This window comes from Pithys albifrons, chromosome 7 (assembly GCF_047495875.1).
Source record: "Pithys albifrons albifrons isolate INPA30051 chromosome 7, PitAlb_v1, whole genome shotgun sequence".
Classification (NCBI taxonomy): domain Eukaryota; kingdom Metazoa; phylum Chordata; class Aves; order Passeriformes; family Thamnophilidae; genus Pithys; species Pithys albifrons.
Genome location: NC_092464.1, coordinates 48,659,219 through 48,681,767, shown reverse-complemented (window position 1 = coordinate 48,681,767; position 22,549 = coordinate 48,659,219). Strand labels below are relative to the sequence as shown.

Here is a 22,549-nt window from a genome sequence, read left to right as displayed (position 1 = left end):
ACTCGAGTAGTCTCAATAGGCCCATCAGTTTTCCAGCAATATTTTAACCTTGTTTGACTAGTAGGAAATATATAGTTCTTTGGCACAGATGTTTGAAAACAATTTGTTATTTTGTGTGGTGCTCTGCTCAAGTCCCCAGTCTGAAGTATCTGTGCCCCTAAGCTTTCAAATGGCTCAGCCATTACCAGATGTCTCAAGAAGGGACTTAAAATGGAAGTGCCCCAGACCACAAAGGTCTTCAGAAAAAGAAAACCTTTACTACAATGTAATACTTGTACTATTGTAAAGACCATATGATTTCACAACAACTGCCTCTGTTTGGAGTAGGTGTCATGCAAACACACTCATAGAGCTGGATTCGGATCACACAGTTTGGTATCCAAAAGAGTCATCTGTAAGAGCAAGGGCTGAGTAAGTAACCTCATCCACTGCTCATCTAAGAAGTACCTAGGCTCTTTAAACTTTCAAAAGAGAATATGCTTCCATTCAGGTCAGTGTGTACAAGTGATCCACCTTGGCATCATGATCACTTTTCACCACCAGCTGCTGAGGGAATCAGCTGGCTCATGATCTGAAATATCCATTCCTCTCAAATACAGACAACTAAAGCATAATCATTACAAGAGACTGAAGTCATAATTCAGGTTTCAAAATCTTTTATCAGCCACAAAGTTCTTAACAATATTAACGTCTCTCATGTATATGTGGCACTTCAGGAAGACGGGAAAGTTAACTCTCTAAATATATGTGTCTGAGATTATTATCAAAGCAGTGAGAGTCCAAAAGGGATTGTTCTACTTATAGAAGCAACTACCGGGATGTCTAACCTACCTCATAAATACCCTGGAATAATTTGTCTGTTTGATCGTGGCAAAGAGTTTAATATTTTCATACCTTCTTTGTATTCAGATTTGTGTGACTTCTGAAAAGGAACATGATGGCTTTATCAAAGTATACAGTGGGAAGAAGAAAGGTTTTGTCCCCATAGACGTCTTGGAAAACATCTGATCTGAACAGCCCACTCACTGCAGTAGGAGCCCTTTGTTGGCAATGCCTGTCTGCCTCATCTCACACTGTGTCAACCCAGATGGGCTGTCTTGCAGATGTTCAGGGAAATAGTGAGAAAACTGCAACAAGAAGAAAAAGACATTTAGACTGCCACATCAACACTAAGAAATAAGAAAAGTTGGATGTTTGAAAGAAAATACAGTCAGAAACCAACACAGAAATGAGAGGTCCTTGGATACTAACAGAAATGAGGTAAGGATAAAAAAAGCCTGGGCTGATTTCTGGTGCAAGATGGCTGCTACAACCCTGATGGATCCAGACAGCTTGTTCTGAAGGACTAAACTTGCATCCTGTTCTTGTGTCTTAGAAAACTGTTGGACTGCTTTCTTGTTTGAAGTGTGTATTTCAGGGGGCAGGGGGCAAATACCGTTCAAACTGTCCTTGTACTACAGTCCAATGCTTGTAGTAAAGTCTGGCTGTGGTTCTACAGTTCTGTCCCCAGTATCAGCTAACGAGTTTAAGCGTTTAGTCCTGGTATTTAGTCTCACAACTGGTTAGTTTGGAGACACCATGTGAATGTCAGTTTGAGAAATGCACTGTGCCCTGGAAGTCAGCAACTTTCTCTTTCTGTACAATCTTCTCATATGAAAGAGTAGGGAGTCTGTGTGTCCTTTGTTTTCTCTGTACATGAACAAAAGCTCTCAGCATATGTTGGGTGTGATGGCTGCTCTCATAGCTCACAAAAATAGTCAGTCCTCCTATTCACAAGCCTGTTTGGAAGCATACCTCTCTGTCTCCTTCACCTTTATCTGGTGATACAGAACATGAGCTAAATGCTGGGAGAGAGCCACAGGCTTGAAACATTTTATATTTTTCTGTGTTTATTGCACTAAAAGATTTTATATATTAATTCTATTTATAAAAAATACAACATTTAACTAACCCCAGGAAGACTGAAAGTGCTAGAAAAGGACAGGCTGCGCATAGGAGTGAAGTCTGTAATTATCAAAATGCAGAGCTTATGACAGAAAGCTACTGAGTGTCTTGGTTGTAGTGGTCACACACCAAAGCTATCCTCTTCATTTGCTACACAGCAGGTTTGCAGATTCAGCAGTTAATAGACTGAAATGGATTTCTCTTTGGCATAAACCACCATGACCCTCTCTTGAGTCCTCTCCATCCTAGTGAGACTTTGCAGACAACTGTTTTGTTCATGCAAGCCTCCACCTTCAAACACATTTTGGGCACATGATCCTTCCCATACCTGGAGAGCAATCTGTGGGACCTGAGGGTCTTGACCAAATTTCACAAGTCAGTCGGTGTCAATCCTGTCATCGAGCAGCAGCCCTATGATGTTTGAAGACAGGGAATCTAATTTCCAAATATTTAATTGGATGTAATTGTACCAAATAACACTTAAGCAGCTTAGCATGTATTATGACATAGAGATTAAGTCCTATTCTAAAGCTCTCTGCTGAATTCATGCCTTCTTTGACTAGCTTGAAACTGAATGCCTGTCTTTTCTTTGATTAAACCCAAATTGACGTCCTAAATCCTGATATTGTAAGCTAGGCTAGTATAGGACTTTGCAAAGTTGAGGCTGTTTCTAGAAAAGAAATTACCAGTCCTGCTCCCATACCCTGAGGTAGTTTAAGTCTGTGTTGCATAGTCCAGTTCTCAATAGTTGAGTTGCCCTATTCAAATAGCTGATCTTGCTCGAAGCCTTATGAAATCCATGGCAACTCTACGCTTGACCAGAATTTCACAGAGCAGATCAATCTTCAGCCTCTCAGAGACATATTTTGCAGCTCTTATGTACCATTTAATTGCAAAGGAGGACGTTGCAGGGCTGTCAGCTGCAGAAACATGGACCTTTGTAATGTAAGCAGCCCATACCAATTATTAACAACCTCCTGGTTGATCAAAAGTATCTGATTTTGTATCTTCTGTGGGAATATCAACAACTATTTTTTTTTATTTCAAATATTTGCCCCTCTCGTTTTCCTAAGTAATCAATAAACTCAGTGGGAGAGGATTCTGATAAGCCTTAAGGATCAAGAGGAAAAGCAGTAGAGACATATTAATCCACTCTGCTTTATGAGATTTTTTATATATATATATACACCTGTTCAAAGGAAAATCTCAAGTGTTTGTTATAATTAAAATATTTGCTACTTTTGATCAGGCCTGTCAAGTGAACAAAAGGAAATCTCTATTAATCTATACATATGTGCTATTGTTTACATGATTGCATCATACTGTGATTCCCTCCTATTTCAGACTTCTATGACTTTGATTTATACCTACAATGTGTATCATACTATTCAAAGAATTATATGAATATTACCTACAAATCACAATGGCCTTTAATCAATGTCAGTTTTATTCCTTTTGATACTGAGCAATAAATAATAAAGTGACTGAGGAAAAACAAAATAGGCCTTATGTGGACTGCATTACATCTGAGCAACTTTGCTTCTGAACCAAAGCTTTCATGGTTATCTTTAATTTGGGGGGGAGGTTTGTTTTTCTGAGTTTTTTTGGTTGATTGGGGTTTATTTGCTTTGGTTTTTTCTTTTTACTGGGCTTTTGCTGCCATTTGATATGTAGATGTAATTTATGCCTAATTTAGCAAGAATCACATACCATACATGAGTCTTACTTTAAGCATGTGATTCATTGGCTATTTACATGTTTAAAGTTGAAACACTTTGTTGAATTAAGGTCATTTTACTCAAATTTATTTTGGATGCCTTACTCTGAATCCAGACGAGGATGTCATTTTTTTTTCCTGTCATCTGCAGTTGCAAGAGGTACTGCTTTAGCAAGCAGTAAAAAAATCAGACAGAAGATGGAATGGACTTTGTCTGACATATGCTCAGAAAAATTGAATTTTAGGAGGTAAATGCTGTTCATATTTAATTTAATATTCTGCTTAATAAAGACTATGTGATGTTTGGAAGGAGAATAGAAGTGTATGTTTTTTGGATTCTTTGCATCAGACTATATAAACTTTCAGTTATTCACCTTCAAGAACATTCACTAAACTCACCAACAACAGATGTTACCGAGCATTTCCATTTAAAATCTACAGCACTTGTATTTGCTGCTTTTAGCAAACCATTTCTAAAGTAGTTCTTCCACAACGTATGTAGCATTGGGTAGACTCTCAGTGAAGTTTAGTGATGGGGCATCCTGAACATTTGTTTCTGGCAGATCAGAATGTATTTTCAGCCACTCAGCCTCTCACCACAGCTGGCTGCAGAATATTCTGGCTGCAGAATATTGTCACAAGTTCTAGGAACAGCTGATCAACATGAGTTGCCTAAATCATGATCTCCTCCCATCAGTAAATAACACAGCATCCCAGTTTGCCATCACATTCTTCTACACTTGTCCATTTTGGCTCAGGACTGTCTCTGGAGATGAGTGCTACAACACAGCACTGAGTGATTGGTGGATTCACTGCCCCAGGAGAACTAACTCACTTATTCCTGCAAACATTGTATATCTTTAGAATTTCTTTCAGGCCCTTTTTCTAATAATTTGTTGAGATTCAATCTACTATGTATAGCACTCAGTGCCATCAGAGGAACCTGCACAGGGTCAGGAGTCAGTGATACAAGAGGTTTGGAAGAGCTGTGACCTTCTAAAGAAGCCACTGGAGACCATGTAGGTTGTCTAAAATGGAACTAGACTGATATCTTTGGAAAATGAACCCAGCTCATTTATTTTAAATATGTGCAGACAAGTCTGATTTATTGAGCACTTAAATTATGTCTTTCTTTCCATAAGGGATGCTGAATAAATGCAGTGTGCCATATCAATCTTATCCCATTTAAATCCACACTAAAAAGAATCTTTGAATGCCACAGGGACGAGAGTTCATTATCTTGCAAAAGGCTAGCCAATACTGCTGTTCTCCCAAAAGCCTGTGATGCAATTTGTTTGATCTGATTGTAAATGTCTACAGCTAAGCTAGTAAATTAGTTTGCTTTCTCCTTTCCCTGGAAAGAGACTAACAGGCACTTCAGTACTATGGTTCATCTGACTGATTTTTGCATTATATGGATTGTGCCTCACAAGTGCCTGTTTCTACCCATCATCAGCCATGGTAATATTGCATAGCTGGGACAGATGTAGACCTTCACATACATAACATCTTCTACCAGAGCAGAAGAATTTCTAGTCCTAATTTCTGGATATGTTGGTATAACATATATATATCTGCATCAGATACACCTGACTACCACATATCTTGTACTTTTTACAGTGTGAAGTTACTGGTTATGGTTATTATTAGAAATGAGGAAAGAGGTACAGTTCCCCCCCCCCCTTTTTCTTTCTATTGAATTTTCATTACTGGCTGGTGGTAAGGGTGGCTTCCTAAATAGAACACTTAAAATATAAGGAGGGAGGAGTGTGAATTATATTCCCATGCATATTCCTCCTATACTTTGCTTTACTACAAATAGGATCAGACCAACACAAATGTTTAATTTCATATTTGAGACATTTCATAATAAACATAGTCCCAAATTATCATCCAGATTTTGCATACTACATTTTGTAAAGCAAGGAGAATAAATATTTCCCCCAGTGGGAATATATGTCATCACCACGTTGAGTTTTCCATGGCTAAAAAAGAGCATCTGAATCTAAGAGGTACATGAGGGTTATTTTTAAAACCATTCTTTATATAGAAACCTGTTATGTGCCTGGAGAATGAACTCTTGGCAGGGTCTGTACAAAAAAGGCCCATAAAAACTGTAGTAGAACTGCTGCAGGTCAGGATGTGTGTCCATCTCCTGAGTGCCCAAGGGACTCTATTACAGCACTTACCTAAATTAATGTAATTTTTTCAATCAAATAAGCTTAAATTAATTACTTATTTTATCCATGTACACACAAGCAACACATAAACATATACAAATATGTTCGTATGTCTTACATTCATTAACATCCACCCAACTACAAGAGCACATGCCCTTAAAAATCTGCCTTGACTGAATTTTTCCTTATCGTACTGTGCTCAGCACCTAGTTAGGGTGGTGATTGGTGTCCAGTATGTACTGAGGCAGGAGGTTAAATGGACAAGTAAGTCTAGAATTTGTATATAACACATAAAGCCAGAGTTACAGCAGTTGAACTGGAGATAATGCAATACATGGATCACAGTCACTGCTTCAAAATGCATGTCATTCATTGGGCAAAGATAGGACTGTATGCCACATACAAAGTGACAGCCTGAAAGCATTGTCAGAACATCATGTAAATCATATTGCTTTGATCTGGGTGCCTCAAAATAACTATATATAGAAATAAAGAATAACATAACCGGGGAGGGCTGAAGGAGAGCAAGCCACAAGGCTTTAAACACTGCTGGTCAGTCCCACGTGCACACCATGAGAAAGGCACATACATTTACCTTCATTCATTCAATATCTGATTAATTACTATGCTACCAGTGGTTTGCCATCTGACAGGGTCAGGAACTGACAACACAAAACTGAGAGACCATGAGACTTGTTTCAGCTTTGCATCACAAATAGTAAAAAAAAACACCAGATGACTGTGCTCAGTTTTTAAAAGAAGCAGTGTGCTGTGGTACTGAAGCAAACCCTTCAATGTCTGCTATCTGTAGCCCTCTCTCTTTGGTGGGGCCACTCTGGGTGGCCATGGAAGCAGCTCCCACACCATGTTCTCTTGTAAAGACAACATGGCAGATACATGGGCACAACTGCAAAACAGACCTCTGGGCTCTTCCCAAACTGCCCACCCCATGCCAGCAGAGACCCTTTCCACCTGCTTTTCCTTCCAGGGGTCATGCTGGTTCAGTTGCTGGCTGGCAACTGTTTGCCCTTGTGTCCTAAGCAAACAGCAGCCAAACCAAGCAGCCAGTGTGTCAGCAGCAGTCCTCAAACCCCTGGAGTCTGGCCTCCTGCAGACCCCTACGTAATTGCAAACTGCACTGTGGAAAGTGGTGGTTCTTTGTGCCTCCCTGCAAAGTATCACTCTCCTCCTCTGCTCCTGATCCTTCTCTGGTTGGGCAGGCTGCAGCATCTTTTTCACCAGCTATCCTTGTTTTATATCCACTGAGGCTCACACTCTGTCTTGCCAGAAAAAACCTTTCAGGCCCATCCAATGCATCTGCACTGTTAAATGTTTGCTGTCAGGCAAGTTGCCCCAAAAAAGGCAAGGCTGGCATTGACCATGGCTCAGCAGCCTTCCCACATGACCATCTATTAACTGTATGGAAAAATCTCTTACAAAGGTATATGGGACAGCTGTGAGCTGTATCCTCACCAGCACTAAAGAGGAAGAAGGTCCATTCCCATGTGATCAAGAATGGAAGGGGAAAATTACCTTCTTTTGAGCCTTTGGAAGAAATCTAGATCTCTAACGCCCTAGTATTACATGAGTGATACTAAACATTGGAGAATAACTTCTGCTTTTAGCCCATTCAGATTATTCATTACTCTCTGTCCCCATATTTTGGCTCAAGAAATGCAAATTGAATGCAAATCTCTCCTGCTTTCTCTTTTACTCACTCCACATCCTAATCAGATGTCTTTGTGCTCAGCCTTGTAAAGGTCTCCCCTCCCTGGCTTTTCTCCTCCTGCCAAAGGCGATGCTTCCTGTTTATATTATCCAAGGTACAGTCAGAAATTCACCTCTGCAGGAAGGTGTTGCCACACTTTTCCGTGCTGACAACATTCCCTGGTAAACAGCAGTTCCTTACAGACACCCTTTTTCTTTCCATGGGCACCAACAGTCAAGCAGAAAGAAGAGAGGGAGGGCAAAGGTCTTCATTAGCATTTCTGTGGAGTGACTTGAATGGAAAATCCCTGATCTCCAGCTGGACAACATCTGCCCCCACTGGTGTACCTGTGCATCTGTCAGATCTGAAGATGCACAGCAGAGCCCTCTGGTTTGCAATTCATCCTGCTGCAAGGAATCATAGAGTCTTGTGGGTTCATAGTAGACCACTTAACCAGAACTCACGAGCCCCAGATTTGTACTGGGAAGCTGAATTATTTGATTAGTGGGATTGAGTGTGATCAGGCTCCTAATCAACCACAGCAGACTTGCTTGCCACTCTTCTGTGATTGCAGGCAGGGCTAAAGTACATCATCCTGCTTTAGCAGGCACAGGGGAAACTAAGCTGTCAGTACATGTGGTATGTATTTCTGAAACACAGCTATCCACATTGGCTTAATTGACTAAGCCATTTGAAGTTCAGTCCTGCCAGGAATGAGGTATCAGCTGCCCAGGTCGTTATGTTTAGCCCATAAAAATAGTACCCAGATCCCATATGTTCAGTTTCTTGCTTTACCAGGATGAAGTAATTCATCTAATGATACTGGAGGTATAATGATACCTAATACTGTGATGGCACAGTTTAGAAAAGCCCATTGGAGCAAGTAGGGGGGGTTTGCTGTTTATAGAGTTAGCAGCATTTAATCATGTAAACAAAATGGTAAATACAGAAAAATAGTCCAAGACAAAATGAATAGCTTACTCTTAACCTTCATCTTATACATGTAGCTTTTAAACTGCTGCAGCTTTCTGTAGAGACATGTACAGTCCTATGGCTTCTAGAGGTTACTGTAGTACAGATTATTAGTACAAATGGCAGACATATCTGCTTTACTGACATCCTGAAACATCCGCAGGTGTATTATGAGAGGAACAAAAGTCAGTTGAATTCCTGTACATAAATCTTCATTGGACTTCAAGGCATTTCCCACTTTCCCTTAGAAGACCAAAAGCACCCACATGCACAGGCTGGAAGAAACAGAATGCTGGATGAAGAATGCAGCATCAAAATCACTGCCATCCTCCACATTGCTTGCAAGGCACTGGTCTTTGAAGACCCCAGAGACACCTGTGCTGGCCCTCCATCTGAGTCCCAGGAGTGTGATGGGACATGCAAGCGTACACACAGTGTTAGCTGGGACAGTTTCTATATTCTGCACACTAACATGGGTTTTGTGCAAATAACAGGTGACAGGTGGGGCATACCTGTATTCACAACATGCTTCCTGCAGGCATAATGCAGTCTTGTTTATAGGCTTGGTCTCAGATGTGCTGCAGCAGGGGTGGGGAATGTTAGCTGTGCAGAAATCACCACTTCCCTGTCTGAGGTTTGGCAGCTGCTGCCCAGGGTTGACCATACTTTATTCATGGGTCATGACACTCCAATTTGGTTTCTCAAAAATCCCAGTGGCCTTCATGCTGGCTTTTGTGACATTAGTAAAAGTTGTAAAAATGCTGTCTACTTCTCTACATAACACAAACACACCCCAACACACAAACCCAAATATCATAACGGATCAGCTGAGAGATTGGATGCTGGAGCAGACATACAGTTCTTCATCTGACTGCACTGTACTCACCCCTCAGACTTGTTACACCAAGTCTGCTAATTGAGAAGGAAGCTCCTTAATTTCTTAAGTTTTAAGAGCTCTTTGAGAAGTCTTCATGCTTTAGTGCCCCAATTAAGGCTGTCATAGATTTAGCTCACTAGTCACATTTAATGCTAGGAATTAATGAAACCATTTGCACCAGCCCAGAGGCATCAAAGGAGCTTCTTGCCTGCAGTGCTGTACCTGTGAGTGAACTCCTTTGCCTGCCTGATCAGTGCAGCACTGGGTGGTAAAGGTAATAGGAATGGTCATTTTTCTCTTGTTCCTGTTGGATTGTTCCGCCTCTAGACTAAGCCATATCATCCTCAGCCCCAAAAAGTCCTTTTTGCAGACACCACAAGGTAGTGGTCTTGGCATGTTTTAACTAAAAAATCAGGATGACTGCCTGATCCCTCAGAGTAATGTCACTTTCATAGCAAAGTTTCAAAGGTGTTGCCCTCTTGTACGTAAGATTTCACCCTCTTTTAAGCAACATCACTGTGGTTTTGGTCTCAGATCAGTCAAGGAAAGACCTGAGAAGTCCATGGAGCAGCATCTAATGTAATGTTGCAGCCTCTGAGTATTCCCATGAAAACATGAAGATTCTGCACCCACTTAGTGAAATCCAAACACAGATATGGTAAGCATCTTCCCCTCCCCACTGTCTTGGGAGCAAAGAAGGAAGAGCTGCCAGTGCTAACAAGATATATAGCAGTAGATGTAATTATCATCAGAGAGCCTGGGTGGGATGAGACAGATGTTACATTTAGGGTTCATTGCTTTAATAGTGACACCTGCTAAGCAGCTTTTGTGATAGCCCCACAGGAACACCAGATTTAGAGTAATATTAAATCAACTGGTTTTAGTAAAGCCAAAACACCACCGAAAATATCAAAGCCATACTTTAGGCAGCCCTAAAACAGTGAGTCTCAGTAGGAATTGAAAACAGGTACACAAATTACTCTTAAATAAACTAAATATGCCATTCCTGCTTCTGGAGAGTCTGTTTCTAATCTTTCACATCACCACAAGTCCCTTAATGCTGAAACAGGATTATCAGCTTTGTACTGAACTGTGGAGGAATGGTGACTCTCTACTAAGCTGCAGGCTGAGGAATAAGCCAGGTACTTATCCATGGGTTTGAGGTTACTGTAGGAAGGAGGATCCAGCTAACATTTCCCCAGCCAGATCCAAGTGGTGATGAGGAATGGAGACAGCACTCATCCTAGTGGGAATGGCACAAGGAGACTTGGAGTATGTAAATAGGCACAGTTGCATGCCAAATTGCAATCAAGCACTTACAACAATGCCCAGTGTGACAGATCATCACTCAAATAGGCAGAACTTGTTTGGGAAGTTGGTTTTGCCCTAGGGAAGATGAAGGGAAGGGAGAAGACTCTATGGATCAGTTTAAACCCCTGCATCCCTCCCGAGTGCAATATCACAACAGCTGTATTCTGTGTGATGCTTGGATCTGTGTTGACCCATGCTACTGAGGGCTGAGAACCAGTGGACAAGAGTTATAAAAATCCATTAAATATGGTAAGTGAGTAAAGATTGTAAAACGCTTTGTATCTTGTACCTCTAGAGCCCAAAGTGTTACCACAAGGCAAACACTGGGCAGCAAGCAGTGCTCTCTAAATCACTCTAGGCTGACTTAGATTAACTCCAAGGTGTGCTGGTTTAAAGGTGAACCAGCAGGGGAAAGGAACTCACCACGAGGGAGATTATAAGTCAGACCTAAAATTTAATAATAATATTACAATAACAACACTGACACACAAGGGAAATTGCTTTCAACTCACAAAACCCCAGCAGTATAACCCAGTGTCCTGGGGCACAAACCCAAGGTGGTTTGTTTGCCCTTGTGCTGAGACCCCTGTGGTTCCCCCAAGTCCAGAGCAAAAGGAAAAGAAAAACCTGTTGGTGCAGGCGAGGGCTGTGGTCTGGGCGAGAGCGGTGATCTCCTGCTGTCGAGGTCCTGCTGCTGCTCTGGATCCGACGAGAGGTTCCCGAGGTCTTCTTACCCACCCCTTATGTACCCTCAGGGAGCACTCAGTCCCTCACCCTGGGCGGGGACTCACACAATGGGTGATTAACTCTGGGAGCCAGGGGGTGTTGAGCTGTTGATGGCCCATTGGCAGCTCCGCCCCCTCAGGCTGGGTGTGAAGGTGATAATGGCTCCCTGGACAGCTGCTGCTAATGGCCCATTGACCTTGGGGAATGAATAGAGGGGGTAGAATACACAGCTTTGATCACCCCCACACAGGGTTAGCTGGTCCCTCCTGCTGAACTAGGACACAAGGGCACACAGGGCTTAGTCTAAAATGGCATCCACGAAATGTGTTGCTCTTGTTCTAAGGCTTGTCTGGATTGTGGGGAGCAGCATAAAAACTTAACAGGAAATGGTGTAAACAGTGAGATTAGCTCAGTTGGTTAAAACTTGGTTGTAACAATGCCAAGGTCATGGGTTCAATCCCCTATGTGGGCCATTGACTTAAGAGTTGGACTCAATGATCCTTGTGGGTCCCTTCCAACTCAGAATAGTCTGTCTGTCATTCAGTGTCAGCAGGCACAGAATAAATGTATTTTGTGCCATCAGTTCAACTTGACCAAAGAAAAGGACTTTCTCTTTGCAAGTTGTGTTCCCTCATTTAAATATTTTTTCAGGTAATTAACACTGGGCACCAACAGAGCTGATGTTACTTGAAGAAGAATGAAACATTTATTACCCTTCTGGTCTTCCTTCCTGAAATGATTGAGGTGAAAGAAAGGTTAGAAAAGAGACTCTTTTTTCAGTTGTCTTATTTCTCTTTTGTCTTTCACATCAGTTCCAGGAATGGAAAGTCATTAATCACCTATCAAAACAGCGGATAAGAATTGCCTTGGGGTTAGGGAGGATTGTAGAAGACCATTTAAGCATGACAATTAATTGAAATGAGTAAGATGGGGACAGACTCTTTATTCAAAGTAGCAGGTGATAGGCAACAGATTTGGACTAGTATTAAGAAAAAATGAGTGAGGAATCTTAGCTGGCAAAGATGGAAAGTCGAAAATTAGTTGTAAGGTAAAAAGAAAAAGCAGTAAAAGAATGGAGGAAGCTGTTTACAGTGATAATCCCAGTTTATTTACTGTTTTAAGTTATTCAGCTGGAAATCTCTGACTCTGCCTTTCTTCCTAATTATGTTAGCCATGTCAGTACCACACAGATAAAGCAGTGAAAGCCAAACAGCAGCCACCTTTGAGGCTCCAGAAGAAGAATGTTTCAGGCAGTGGTTGCGTTGTGCACCTCAGTGACAAAGTTTTCTCTCCCAGTCAGACTCAGGGGCACTGCAGGTGTATATTCTGGAATGCTGCAGCCACTTAATTGAATGAGCTCTCTTTTTACCCTTAGCTGGTTCTATACATCATATGCTTTTGGCACAGCCACCACCAATTCCACCCTCCTCCTCACACAAGCTTTCCTCTGTGTGAAGAATTTACTGGGAGGCTCCTGATGACCACTCACCTCTCAGATTTGCCGCACACTCGCCGTGGGATTTTTGCAGGGCAGACAATAGACTGAAGCATCTCCTGCTTTGGTCTCCTTTCTGAAGGAAATGCCAAAACCTGAGGAAATATCCTGCTTTGGAGAACCAACACAACACAATAAAATCTGCCCACTATCTAAAAATACAAAAATATTTGTGAGGCCTTTCCTTTGAAATGTATTACATTAAGAACAACTGGAGATGCAATGCTTTTTACTGTGTTCAGCAGTAAAAAGCCTGCACTCATAAAAGTTACTGGGAGATATGATTTGACCAACATATAATCTTTTAACAACAATCAGTTTTCAAATTGGTTACTTTCACCTCTTTGTTAAACTCAAAACATTTTCTACTAAATAAACTTGATGCCTCATGCCTGTGGAAAAAAATTTCTGATGGCATTTTCAGAGCTGGAATCTCAAAAAATCCCAACTTCAGTTTCTAGAAATTGCCATTTCTATAGCAAAAGGGCATTAGGAAAAAAATTTAACATGAAAAATAGATGCTGTAGGGATGTAGTAGGGCTACAGAATTAATGTGGTGTCTATTTTCAGGGTCTGTTATTCTTCCTTGTGGTAGAATATTTGGAGACTATTTGGATTTTCTGTGAAGGTCTGGTGCAACACAGTGAAAACACACATGGGAACAGGCAGAATCCCAGTTGAAGCAGCTGCTGAAAGAAAGCTTTGGTCTCAGAGGAAATCTGACAAAGAGAAAGGTTGCCAGGAGGAAAAATTAATTAAATTCACTGATATTAACAGCTGGCTACAAATTGTTACCATCCAGAAGAAAGGAGGAAACAGGACTGAAATTGTGTTTCAGAGACAATCACACTACTTAAACCGAGGCAGAAGCAACCAGGACTAAGTTTTCACCTTCTCTGTGCCCAGAATATCCGTTTCCTAGTGAATCCAGAGAAGCAACCACCAAAGATCAGGGCTAATTTGGTCCTGGAGTGATGGCTTCCAGATAAATTAGCAACCTCTCAGTCACCACCCTTCTTTTCACCTTCATTAAAAAAACAAGAACAAACAAACAAACAAGCAAAAATAACTGAAAAGGTTCCCTCAGAGTTGTGATGGATGGCAAAATAAAATGTCAGCCACCTCTTGGAGCTAACAACTGATTCCTTTTCTACAAGTGTGAATAGTTACTTTTTATTTCCTGCAGAATAAGAGACCAATGTTAATAAATATTTCATGCCTTCTATTCAAAGTTCAATATTTAGTGCAATTTTTTTTTTTGCATAAATATCCTGTTCAGCTGCTAGTCTGGAGCACACAGAGCCAAGTTGATCTAAAGCATCAATCTTGAGGAAATTGGAGAGGTTCATAATAAGCTCTCAGTCATATTTGCAATGCAAAGGTAAACACCGTTTCTGCATGACTTGGCTCAGTCTAAGTTTTGAAAGACTGATAACACCCAGAGCAGCTGTGAGTGAAGTTCACACACTGGGCTGTCATTTAGTGGACATTATACTAATTACAGTCCTGCTGGCTTCACAGAAGAATTGTTCTGCTGTCTTTTAAGATGTTTTTAATGCTGCTGTAACAGCATGTATTGAAAATAAATCTCTAAGAACTGAAATAAATCTAAAAAAATAGTTCAGGTAGCAACTTCATTAAGATTCAGAACTTGAAACTAGCTCTGCTGCAACATGGCAGATTCCACTTTCTAAAAATGATGTTTTCTTTAGATATGTTGGCTGGTACAATTCTCTTTGCATGCACTATTACTACTCAGTATATGGGGCATGACTCATGATACATCGCAACACAGAATGGTAGCATGAGAAAATTAGGCTTCTGAAAAGTGAGATTAAAGGGGAAAAGCCACAGGAATAAATAATAAAACAGACAGGGCTGGAGCATACAAATGAGATGTCTCAGAGTAAGTTTCACCCTGTCACCCAGACCCTCCAGTGGGCTGTGGACATGCTTTATCTTTCTAGCATCCTAAGGGAAGAGTCATATAATTATAAGTGAAGCATGAGGCCACCTGCTACCAAGACCAGGAATGCTGGTACTTGAGAGTCAAAGACTTGTCTTTTTCCAGCATCCACTTGTTTTTAGTCTTATGATACACAGTCCTAGACCACCAGCCAGCTCTGCCAATCTACATCCTGCAAGGATGGACACCTACAGCAACTCTTCTGTGATTCAGATCTCAGCACTGCAACCCACTCCCACCCAGCAAACTTCCCACTTGCCCTGGATGCAGTGGGTCCAAACACAGCCATACACCTTCTCTTGAGAGGAAAGCTGCAGCCCAGCTTTTCCCCCTCAGCAGAGACATCTGTGGTACAAGTGTAAGTACCACAACTTTTTATATTTGGGGGGTTTGGAGTGTTGGTTTGGTTTGTTTAGTTTTGTTGGTGGTGGTTTTGTTGTGTTTTTGCTTAATAATCTGACTTGACATTTTGTCTTACAGTTCTTTCTATGACTTTTGTCTTGCTTTAAAGAAAAGACTTTGTGTTCCTTTCCAATATTTCATGCTCTTCCATACCTAGAAATGCACATACAAAACACAGGGAATGAGCCAAGCTGTGCACTCCTTACCATCTCTGCTGCTTCCCTTTGGGAACAGATAAGATGGCAAGTTTGGCAATTGGAAGGAGAAATAAGAACAGGGAGAGATCAGAGAGCAAAGAGAATGAACAGTCCTCTCAAATTGCTTGCTGTTGTACTGGCTCTGTAGATAAACACAGAAACGTAAGTTAATTATGGGGCCTTTTTTTTTCCTCAAATGACTATCTCTCATTGTTAAGATGCAGAGGCTGATGTTCTAAAAGCATGGATGGTTTTAAATTGTGTTAAAAGAAGACAATAACTTCATAATGGCTTTTCCAAAACATAAGTGTTCTTCCAGCGGAAAAAAATAATCGGATGGTATTGTAAGAGCTGATAAGCTTTCGCACCCAAATTGCCACAACATTGCAAACTAAATCCAGGCAACTCATGTACTGTTTGTTATCCTTAGCTGTATATGCCTTTCGCTGGGCATGCCACTTGCCCTTTTGTTCTGCCTTGTTTTCCATACTCAGAAATCAGTGGCTGAAGATCTTCTCAGAAGTGCTAGGATATATTGCCTACGAAAGTCATCCTGTGTTGACCCACCCACACACTTGACAGACTTCTTTTGTTAAATCAATACCAACAGAAAAGATCACGTGTTTCTTTCTGCAAGTGCATATAGCACTTCAGTATTGATCACCTTCAAAACAACTGGGAGCAAAATAACCCCAACAATGGTCTCTATTTTTCTGAAGAAAACAGTGAAATCCCCGAAGAGTAAATGAAACATCTGTGCTCCATCCTTTTAAATGATGGCCTTCATACCCACTGAGTCAAGTCCCAGATGTAGGTAAAATTTTAACTGTCAAGGGCTCATGGCTCTAACTAAACTGCTCCTAGTCCTGCTTCCATTGAAGTCAGCTGCAAGACTCTCATGGAAAATATTATCTGACCTCTCACTGCCTGTGTTTATCACTGGAAAGAGTTAAAGACCAGATTGGACAAGATGAATTAAGAATATTTTTCTTTTAAAAACAGGGTGAAGGAAGAGGGAGAGATTGTAGAGATGGAGATTGATTCATTTGGGAAAAAGCTTAAAATTTCAAGACAACAAGAGATACATCAATGAAATGTCATCATTAATAATTAGAATGTTTAAGGTGAATGCCTACATATGTATTCCTTGAAGAAAAACATACTATCTGGTGAAATTCACATATGTCCACCTAAGAAGATGTTACAGCCTGGGTGAGGGTGATGCTGTATAGATTGTCAGTAGAGGAGAATGAGTTCCCAAGTGACTTCCATGTGAGATGAAACATTCTGGAAAAAAAGGATGTTAACCTAAAGACACAATCAAATTCCTATCTGTATATGGAGGACCTCCAGTGCAACAATGTGAAAGCAATCCCTTGCTAAATGTGCTCTCTGGTTCTCCAATAAAGGATGTACTTGCCGATATTGAGAACAAGGAAGAAAACTATAAACCAATAGAAATTAACATGGAACAAATTACAACAAATAAAAATTTATTATGGATTTCTCCTCAGTGTCTTTAATTTTCATTTCTTTTATGTTCTACACATAAGAACTTTCTGCTGAAGATACCAGGGTAAGATCTAGGACTGTTAGGACTGGGAGAAAGGAGTTTTCAAAGTATGCTCAGATCAACAGAAATTGTCTTAAGAATTGCCAGTGTTGATGCTGAAGTTCCAGTTCAGCACTAGGGAAATACAGCTCAGATCTTTTAGGAAAGTTATGGTAAAAGATATTCACAAAGAATGAATCATCTGTAAACAGACCCATTCAAACACAGTATGTGCTGGTGCCCACAGACACAAGGTCTCTCCCAGGCGGATGAACAGAGACACTTTTTATGCAAGACAGAGAAACCACAGACCCTCTGATCAGGGCAGTGACATCCGGAAACTCACTGGAAAAAGTATAAGCTCTACAGGTTTCCCACCCAGCACAAAAGCTTCAGCAGGATGCTCTAGGGATTTAAAAAAAGATCCTAGGATACATTTAGAAAATAAGTATGTGACCTGTGGTAAGGCAGATAGTGTTTTCTGTGCAGGCAACACTGATAAGCTGAACACCAGCTACAGAACCAGTTACAATTTAGATGCTGAAAAACCTAGTGCTGGAAAAGGTATAAAAAATTATGCCAGACACATCAAAAAATACTTTCAGCTAGATAGTCATTCAGAAGCTCATCAAAATGGTAGTTTCTGAGTGATTTGTTCACTTGGTGTTATTGCTTTCAGAGCAAGGCCAAGGCCAGTGACCTGTTCTTTCATTCAAGACATAAAAAGCATCAAGGACTCAAAGACAAATGAGAAAAATTCAGACCCATGTTTTGAGGAGCAAGGATAACTGACTGGTTGGGCAAGATTCCAGACAAATGGCAGAGTCTCAGCTAGAGAAAGAGATGACTTTGAAAACACTTTTCATCCTGAACTGAGGCTACTAGCCTCAAGAAAGCAGTAACACTGCAAGACCAGGAATAACCCAGGAAATATGGAAGACAGTGATCACATCAGAACTCAACCTCTCTGAACTGTTGTTGAAAATTACTATTATTAATCTGAAACATAAAACGGGAATGAAACTCTAAAAGTCTCTGAGAGATGTTTCCTTGCACTAAATCATTTAGTCTACTTCAAAGCAACAAAAAGGAACAATTCTTCAAATCAGGAACAAGGGGGGGGAAACTATCTTAAGCATTAAAAATGGAACTTATTTTTTCAAGAAGTGCTGCTCAAGTGTTTGCAGCATTAGCCAGGGTTTTCAATTCTCTGATCACAGTTAATCTCAGCCTTGAATCTAGTTAATAGTCAACCAGTCACTGGGGAGGTCAGGGAAGGAGGGGAAAGGTTTGGTGTCACACGGCACCAGTGCAGAGCAACCTAATGAAGCCAGAGAAATCACAGTAAAGTAAAACAAATCTAATGCAAAACACATATATATTGTAAAATACACATATTCTAACTCTGGGGATTTCACCCATTCCAATGTGACTGGCACAGGAGCAAGCAACACTGAGAAGAAGCCTTGTGTGCCAAAAGATACCCCCTCAGCCAGTCCTGTAATATGAAAAGTTTCCCTAAAATCCCCTCTCCTAGTAGGTGAGTGGCAGCAAGCACTTGCAAGACTGGCATTGAAGGGCAGTATCAGAAACTAATCCAATAATGCTCCTTTACCCTGGGGCACTGGTTTTATGGAGGAAAAGATGGTGGGGTCAGGCAGGTTCCCTGGGTAACCACACCTGGCATGTAGTGATCAGCCATATGAGTTTATATGTCCCTGATGTGAGCAGAAGACATGGGTGGTGTGTGTCTGCTGGAAATGATGCAGAACATTCCTCATGAGTGCTTTGAAAGCAGCTTTTCTCCTGTTTTACATAACTATGTAGTCTTTTAACATGGGAATTGTCCTTTTTCCAGTACCCTATTTGACTTTGTTGTTGATGTCATGGAAAAAAAAGCAGCCAGTTGTTTACCAGAGCATTTGATTTCTTATCAGCAGATCTGGCTATGAATAATTATATCACATATTAATACCATAGTAAGCCAGCTAATGGGCTGCAGACGCCTAACAAATAACAGGATGAGAGAAGAAGGCAGATTGGCAGGAGGTTGTTTGCCTTTGCGAAGGTTGAATTATAGAACTGGCTGGGCTTCAAAACTATGAATCATTAAGAACATGCACACAGCAGTTTTACATCACTGAGCTCTATTGACTGTAGAGGAGCTAATATTGATCTACTACACATATGGGAGTGGGGAACCAGGTCCCACATAGTTAAAAAAGTGTTTTAATGTCTGTCCTTTGAATTCTGTTGGTTCCCTGAAACAGCCCTGCATTTCTGACATCCCCCTGCATTTCTGACATCATGACCAGACCTCCCTCAAAAACCTTTGAAAGGACAGGTGTTTCTTTTCAGGTTCACAGTGACAAAAATGTCTGAAACATAACTGGAAACAAGCTCATTGTGAGTTACAAAGCTTATCATGTCTTGTATGTCTCTTATCACATTAACCCAATTTGCAGTACTTACACTGATGTTTCAATTAATGGAGATGTTTCTAAATACAAAAGGAAAAAAATACCTAACAAACTTGTCTTTCCTTAGTAGTTGGGATTTATCTTCATCTGTGCAAATGGGACAAAAATTTTGTCATACTAGTCTGCAGACAAATCTGATGTGACTATGACATCACAAGGAGACTCTGTGCAGCACTTTGTTTCACTCCTGGAAGGAAGGAAGGAAGGGAGGAAGGATGAATGTTGCAGACCATGATAAAGCTATGAGGACCCTAGGAAAGGGGAGTCAGACTATGACTGCTTTTCTACCCATAAATACACTTCATTGTAGAGATAGCATCAGTCAGCCCACTGCTATTAGAGACTATTTCAGGGAGCAACAACAACAATAAAATTAAGCAGAAATTATATTTAGCCTGCTTTATTCACAGGACTTAGACAACCTGGACTAACTTGAATTGGACCATGATCATATGGGCTTCCACCAGTGTGTTGCATCACATATGTACATACAATTACAAATAAACATTTAGCATGCTGGCATATAGTAGGTGAACAATGAATTTGGGAACTTAGATATAATGTGGATTTTCTTTATGCTCTCAGTTCATGCCACTGGTCATACATGGATCATTAACAGATGCTTGCATCTCTTACCAAATCTCAACATTTTCTTGAATTTGTTCATAAGACCTCTCAGCTGCATGGCCTCCCACCCCCAGTGACCTGTTGCTGACAGCCTCTTAGTTTATTATTCCAAATATCACATCCCTGTCACTGTGAGCCAGAATACAAGGCTAAGGGGAAAAAAAAAAGGAAGTTGATGTGGTCCTCTTCTTTCACTCTGATAAGCAGGGGCACATCCATGAACACTTAACTGTCTTGGCAGCCTTCAGCCCTGCACCCTGTTGAAATACAGAGAGGAATCCCTCTGCAGGGTACGGTTACTTGAAACACAAGACATTCTTCAATTCAAATGCTGATTTTCCATCTCTCCACTGTAAATAAGTAGCAAGTGTGCAATATGCATCAGTTTCAAGGCAAAGTCTGTTTGCAACATGACCTCCAAACACTGTGTCCTATGCACCGATAAACAAACTAAGCATGATGGAAATCTATCATTTCAGGTTTCACTATTGAAAACCAAGAATAAGTGTGATTTAATTTTCAGCTGTTTACAAAGAGAATGAATAAGGTCCCAAGCCCTTTCATTTCTCCTGTTCATCCAACCTGCCTCATAGAGAAACTGAGCCATTGCCCTTTGTTACCCTTTTCCTTTGCTTTTATGTATGAGAAAGAGAGGGAGACCAAAGGAAATTAAAAAAAAATGAGGGAGATAAAGTGATGTCTCAAATGACCAAGACATTGAAAAACATTCAAAACCAGCAACTCACCTTGAAGTTTCCAAGACTCCAGTTTCCCAAACCCTTTCAGGGACTCAAACTTCATACCTTGCTGTGGAGCACAATATTATCAGCCCCTTCTTCAGAGAAAGCACATCAGTTTTTAGATGATGGCAAACAAATAAATATTTGCTCTAAGATTAATCTTGCCATGCAAGGTCTCAGGGAAGGACTAATTTGGCTGCCTCCCCTGCAAAGACATTTAGTATTGTGAAACTTGGTCATTTTAAGTCACTCAGTTATAATCAAACTGAAGGTCCAATCGCATCTCTGTTTTCCCTCAAATGCTTCTGGAAACAAATGAGATCATTGAAAATACAACTTAATGCAGAATATATTAGGTATCGACAGTCTATGTGCAGTCAAGAAACTATTTCGCCATAGAGAGGAGACTGTAAGCTAATGGAAACGGACTGGGCATGGCAGAAGCTTTCATTTAATATCAAGTACATTCAATACAACTATTTTATACCTCTGAATAAAATGCAGTCTTTCTGACTGAAGTAGACTTGCATCTGCACAAATAATAAGAAAATCTGGCTTACAGAGCAAGGGATAAAAAAATAAACGGAAACCCTTATTTTACTGAAATAAGGTGTGAATACTTCACTTAAGGAAACTGAGCAGCTTCCAAGAACTGACTGAAAGTTATTTATGATACTTACACAATGTTCAGATTCCCACCTTTTCTATATGATACATCCTTATGCAGATTGATTAAAAAGCAATCTTTGGTATAGTGTCTTTTAATTTGTTTTGCATGGGGCTTCTAGTATTTCTAATTATTACTGTGGTGCTCCTAAGACCTATTTACTGTCCTCCCTTCCAATTGCACATTCTTGAGCTCAAAAAAACCCTAGTAAAACTTTCACATCAACTTTTCTCAAGCACTGTGGCTATTGTATTTGATCCACTGCAATGTGCTGAGCATCCTCAGTTTAACAGGTCTTTCACCTGATGAACCTTGGTCCAACTCTATAGAGGAAACCAAGCAAGTCCAATAGTAAAAGGAAACCTGAAAATTGTTCTGCCTGAGGCTGTGGGATATCTTCTGCCACAGTGCAGCCTTGTCTTGCTGCAAGGGAAGAACTAACCAGGAATGCTGGGCAGAAACCAGAAAAGGCAGGACCTTCCCTGCTTTGCAATGTAAGGCAATGCAGCCCTTCAATAACCACAGGCCGGGGGAAGGTTCACTTTAAAAGGGATGACAATTTTTTCTGAAAGAAGAACCAAGAATTGTCTGGTCATGAAGAAGTGAAAGAAAACAAGGCAAGATTCTTACTCTACTCCATCTGAGCTCTGGAGACCCTGGGGCTACCCCAATTTCAGTCTTCTATTTCTCAGGAACAGTCCATTTATTCATTGCTGTCTGAAGTAATACAGTCCAGTGAAATAATATATCCCCACAACTCCATTCCCCACTGATCCTGCACTCTTCTTAGAGCTTGGATTTCAAAGTCTCATATTCATGCCCCGTACATAAAGCTAATTACCTTGGCTAGACAACAGACCACATTACTTGCAGAGCGACACTGGCAAACCCAGCAAATTAACAGAGGATCACATAACTTGATGAATCCTATTTGAACGAAAAACTGGAAACTCTGAAATGAGTTGTCATTCTCTGGCCCTTCTCCACC

At 40.7% G+C, this 22,549-nt stretch overlaps 1 protein-coding gene across 2 annotated transcripts in view; it reads left to right on the top strand.

Moving 5' to 3' along the window:
• The window catches only part of STAC (SH3 and cysteine rich domain), a 75,237-nt gene extending 71,269 nt beyond the window's left edge, over window positions 1–3,968 (top strand). For both annotated transcript variants that reach the window (XM_071560596.1, XM_071560595.1), the window contains one exon: window positions 910–3,968. In XM_071560596.1, the coding sequence (XP_071416697.1) occupies window positions 910–1,008 (99 nt within the window). In that variant the 3' untranslated portion in view covers window positions 1,009–3,968. The remainder of the gene's footprint in view (window positions 1–909) is intronic.
• The last annotated feature ends 18,581 nt before the right edge of the window (window positions 3,969–22,549 follow it).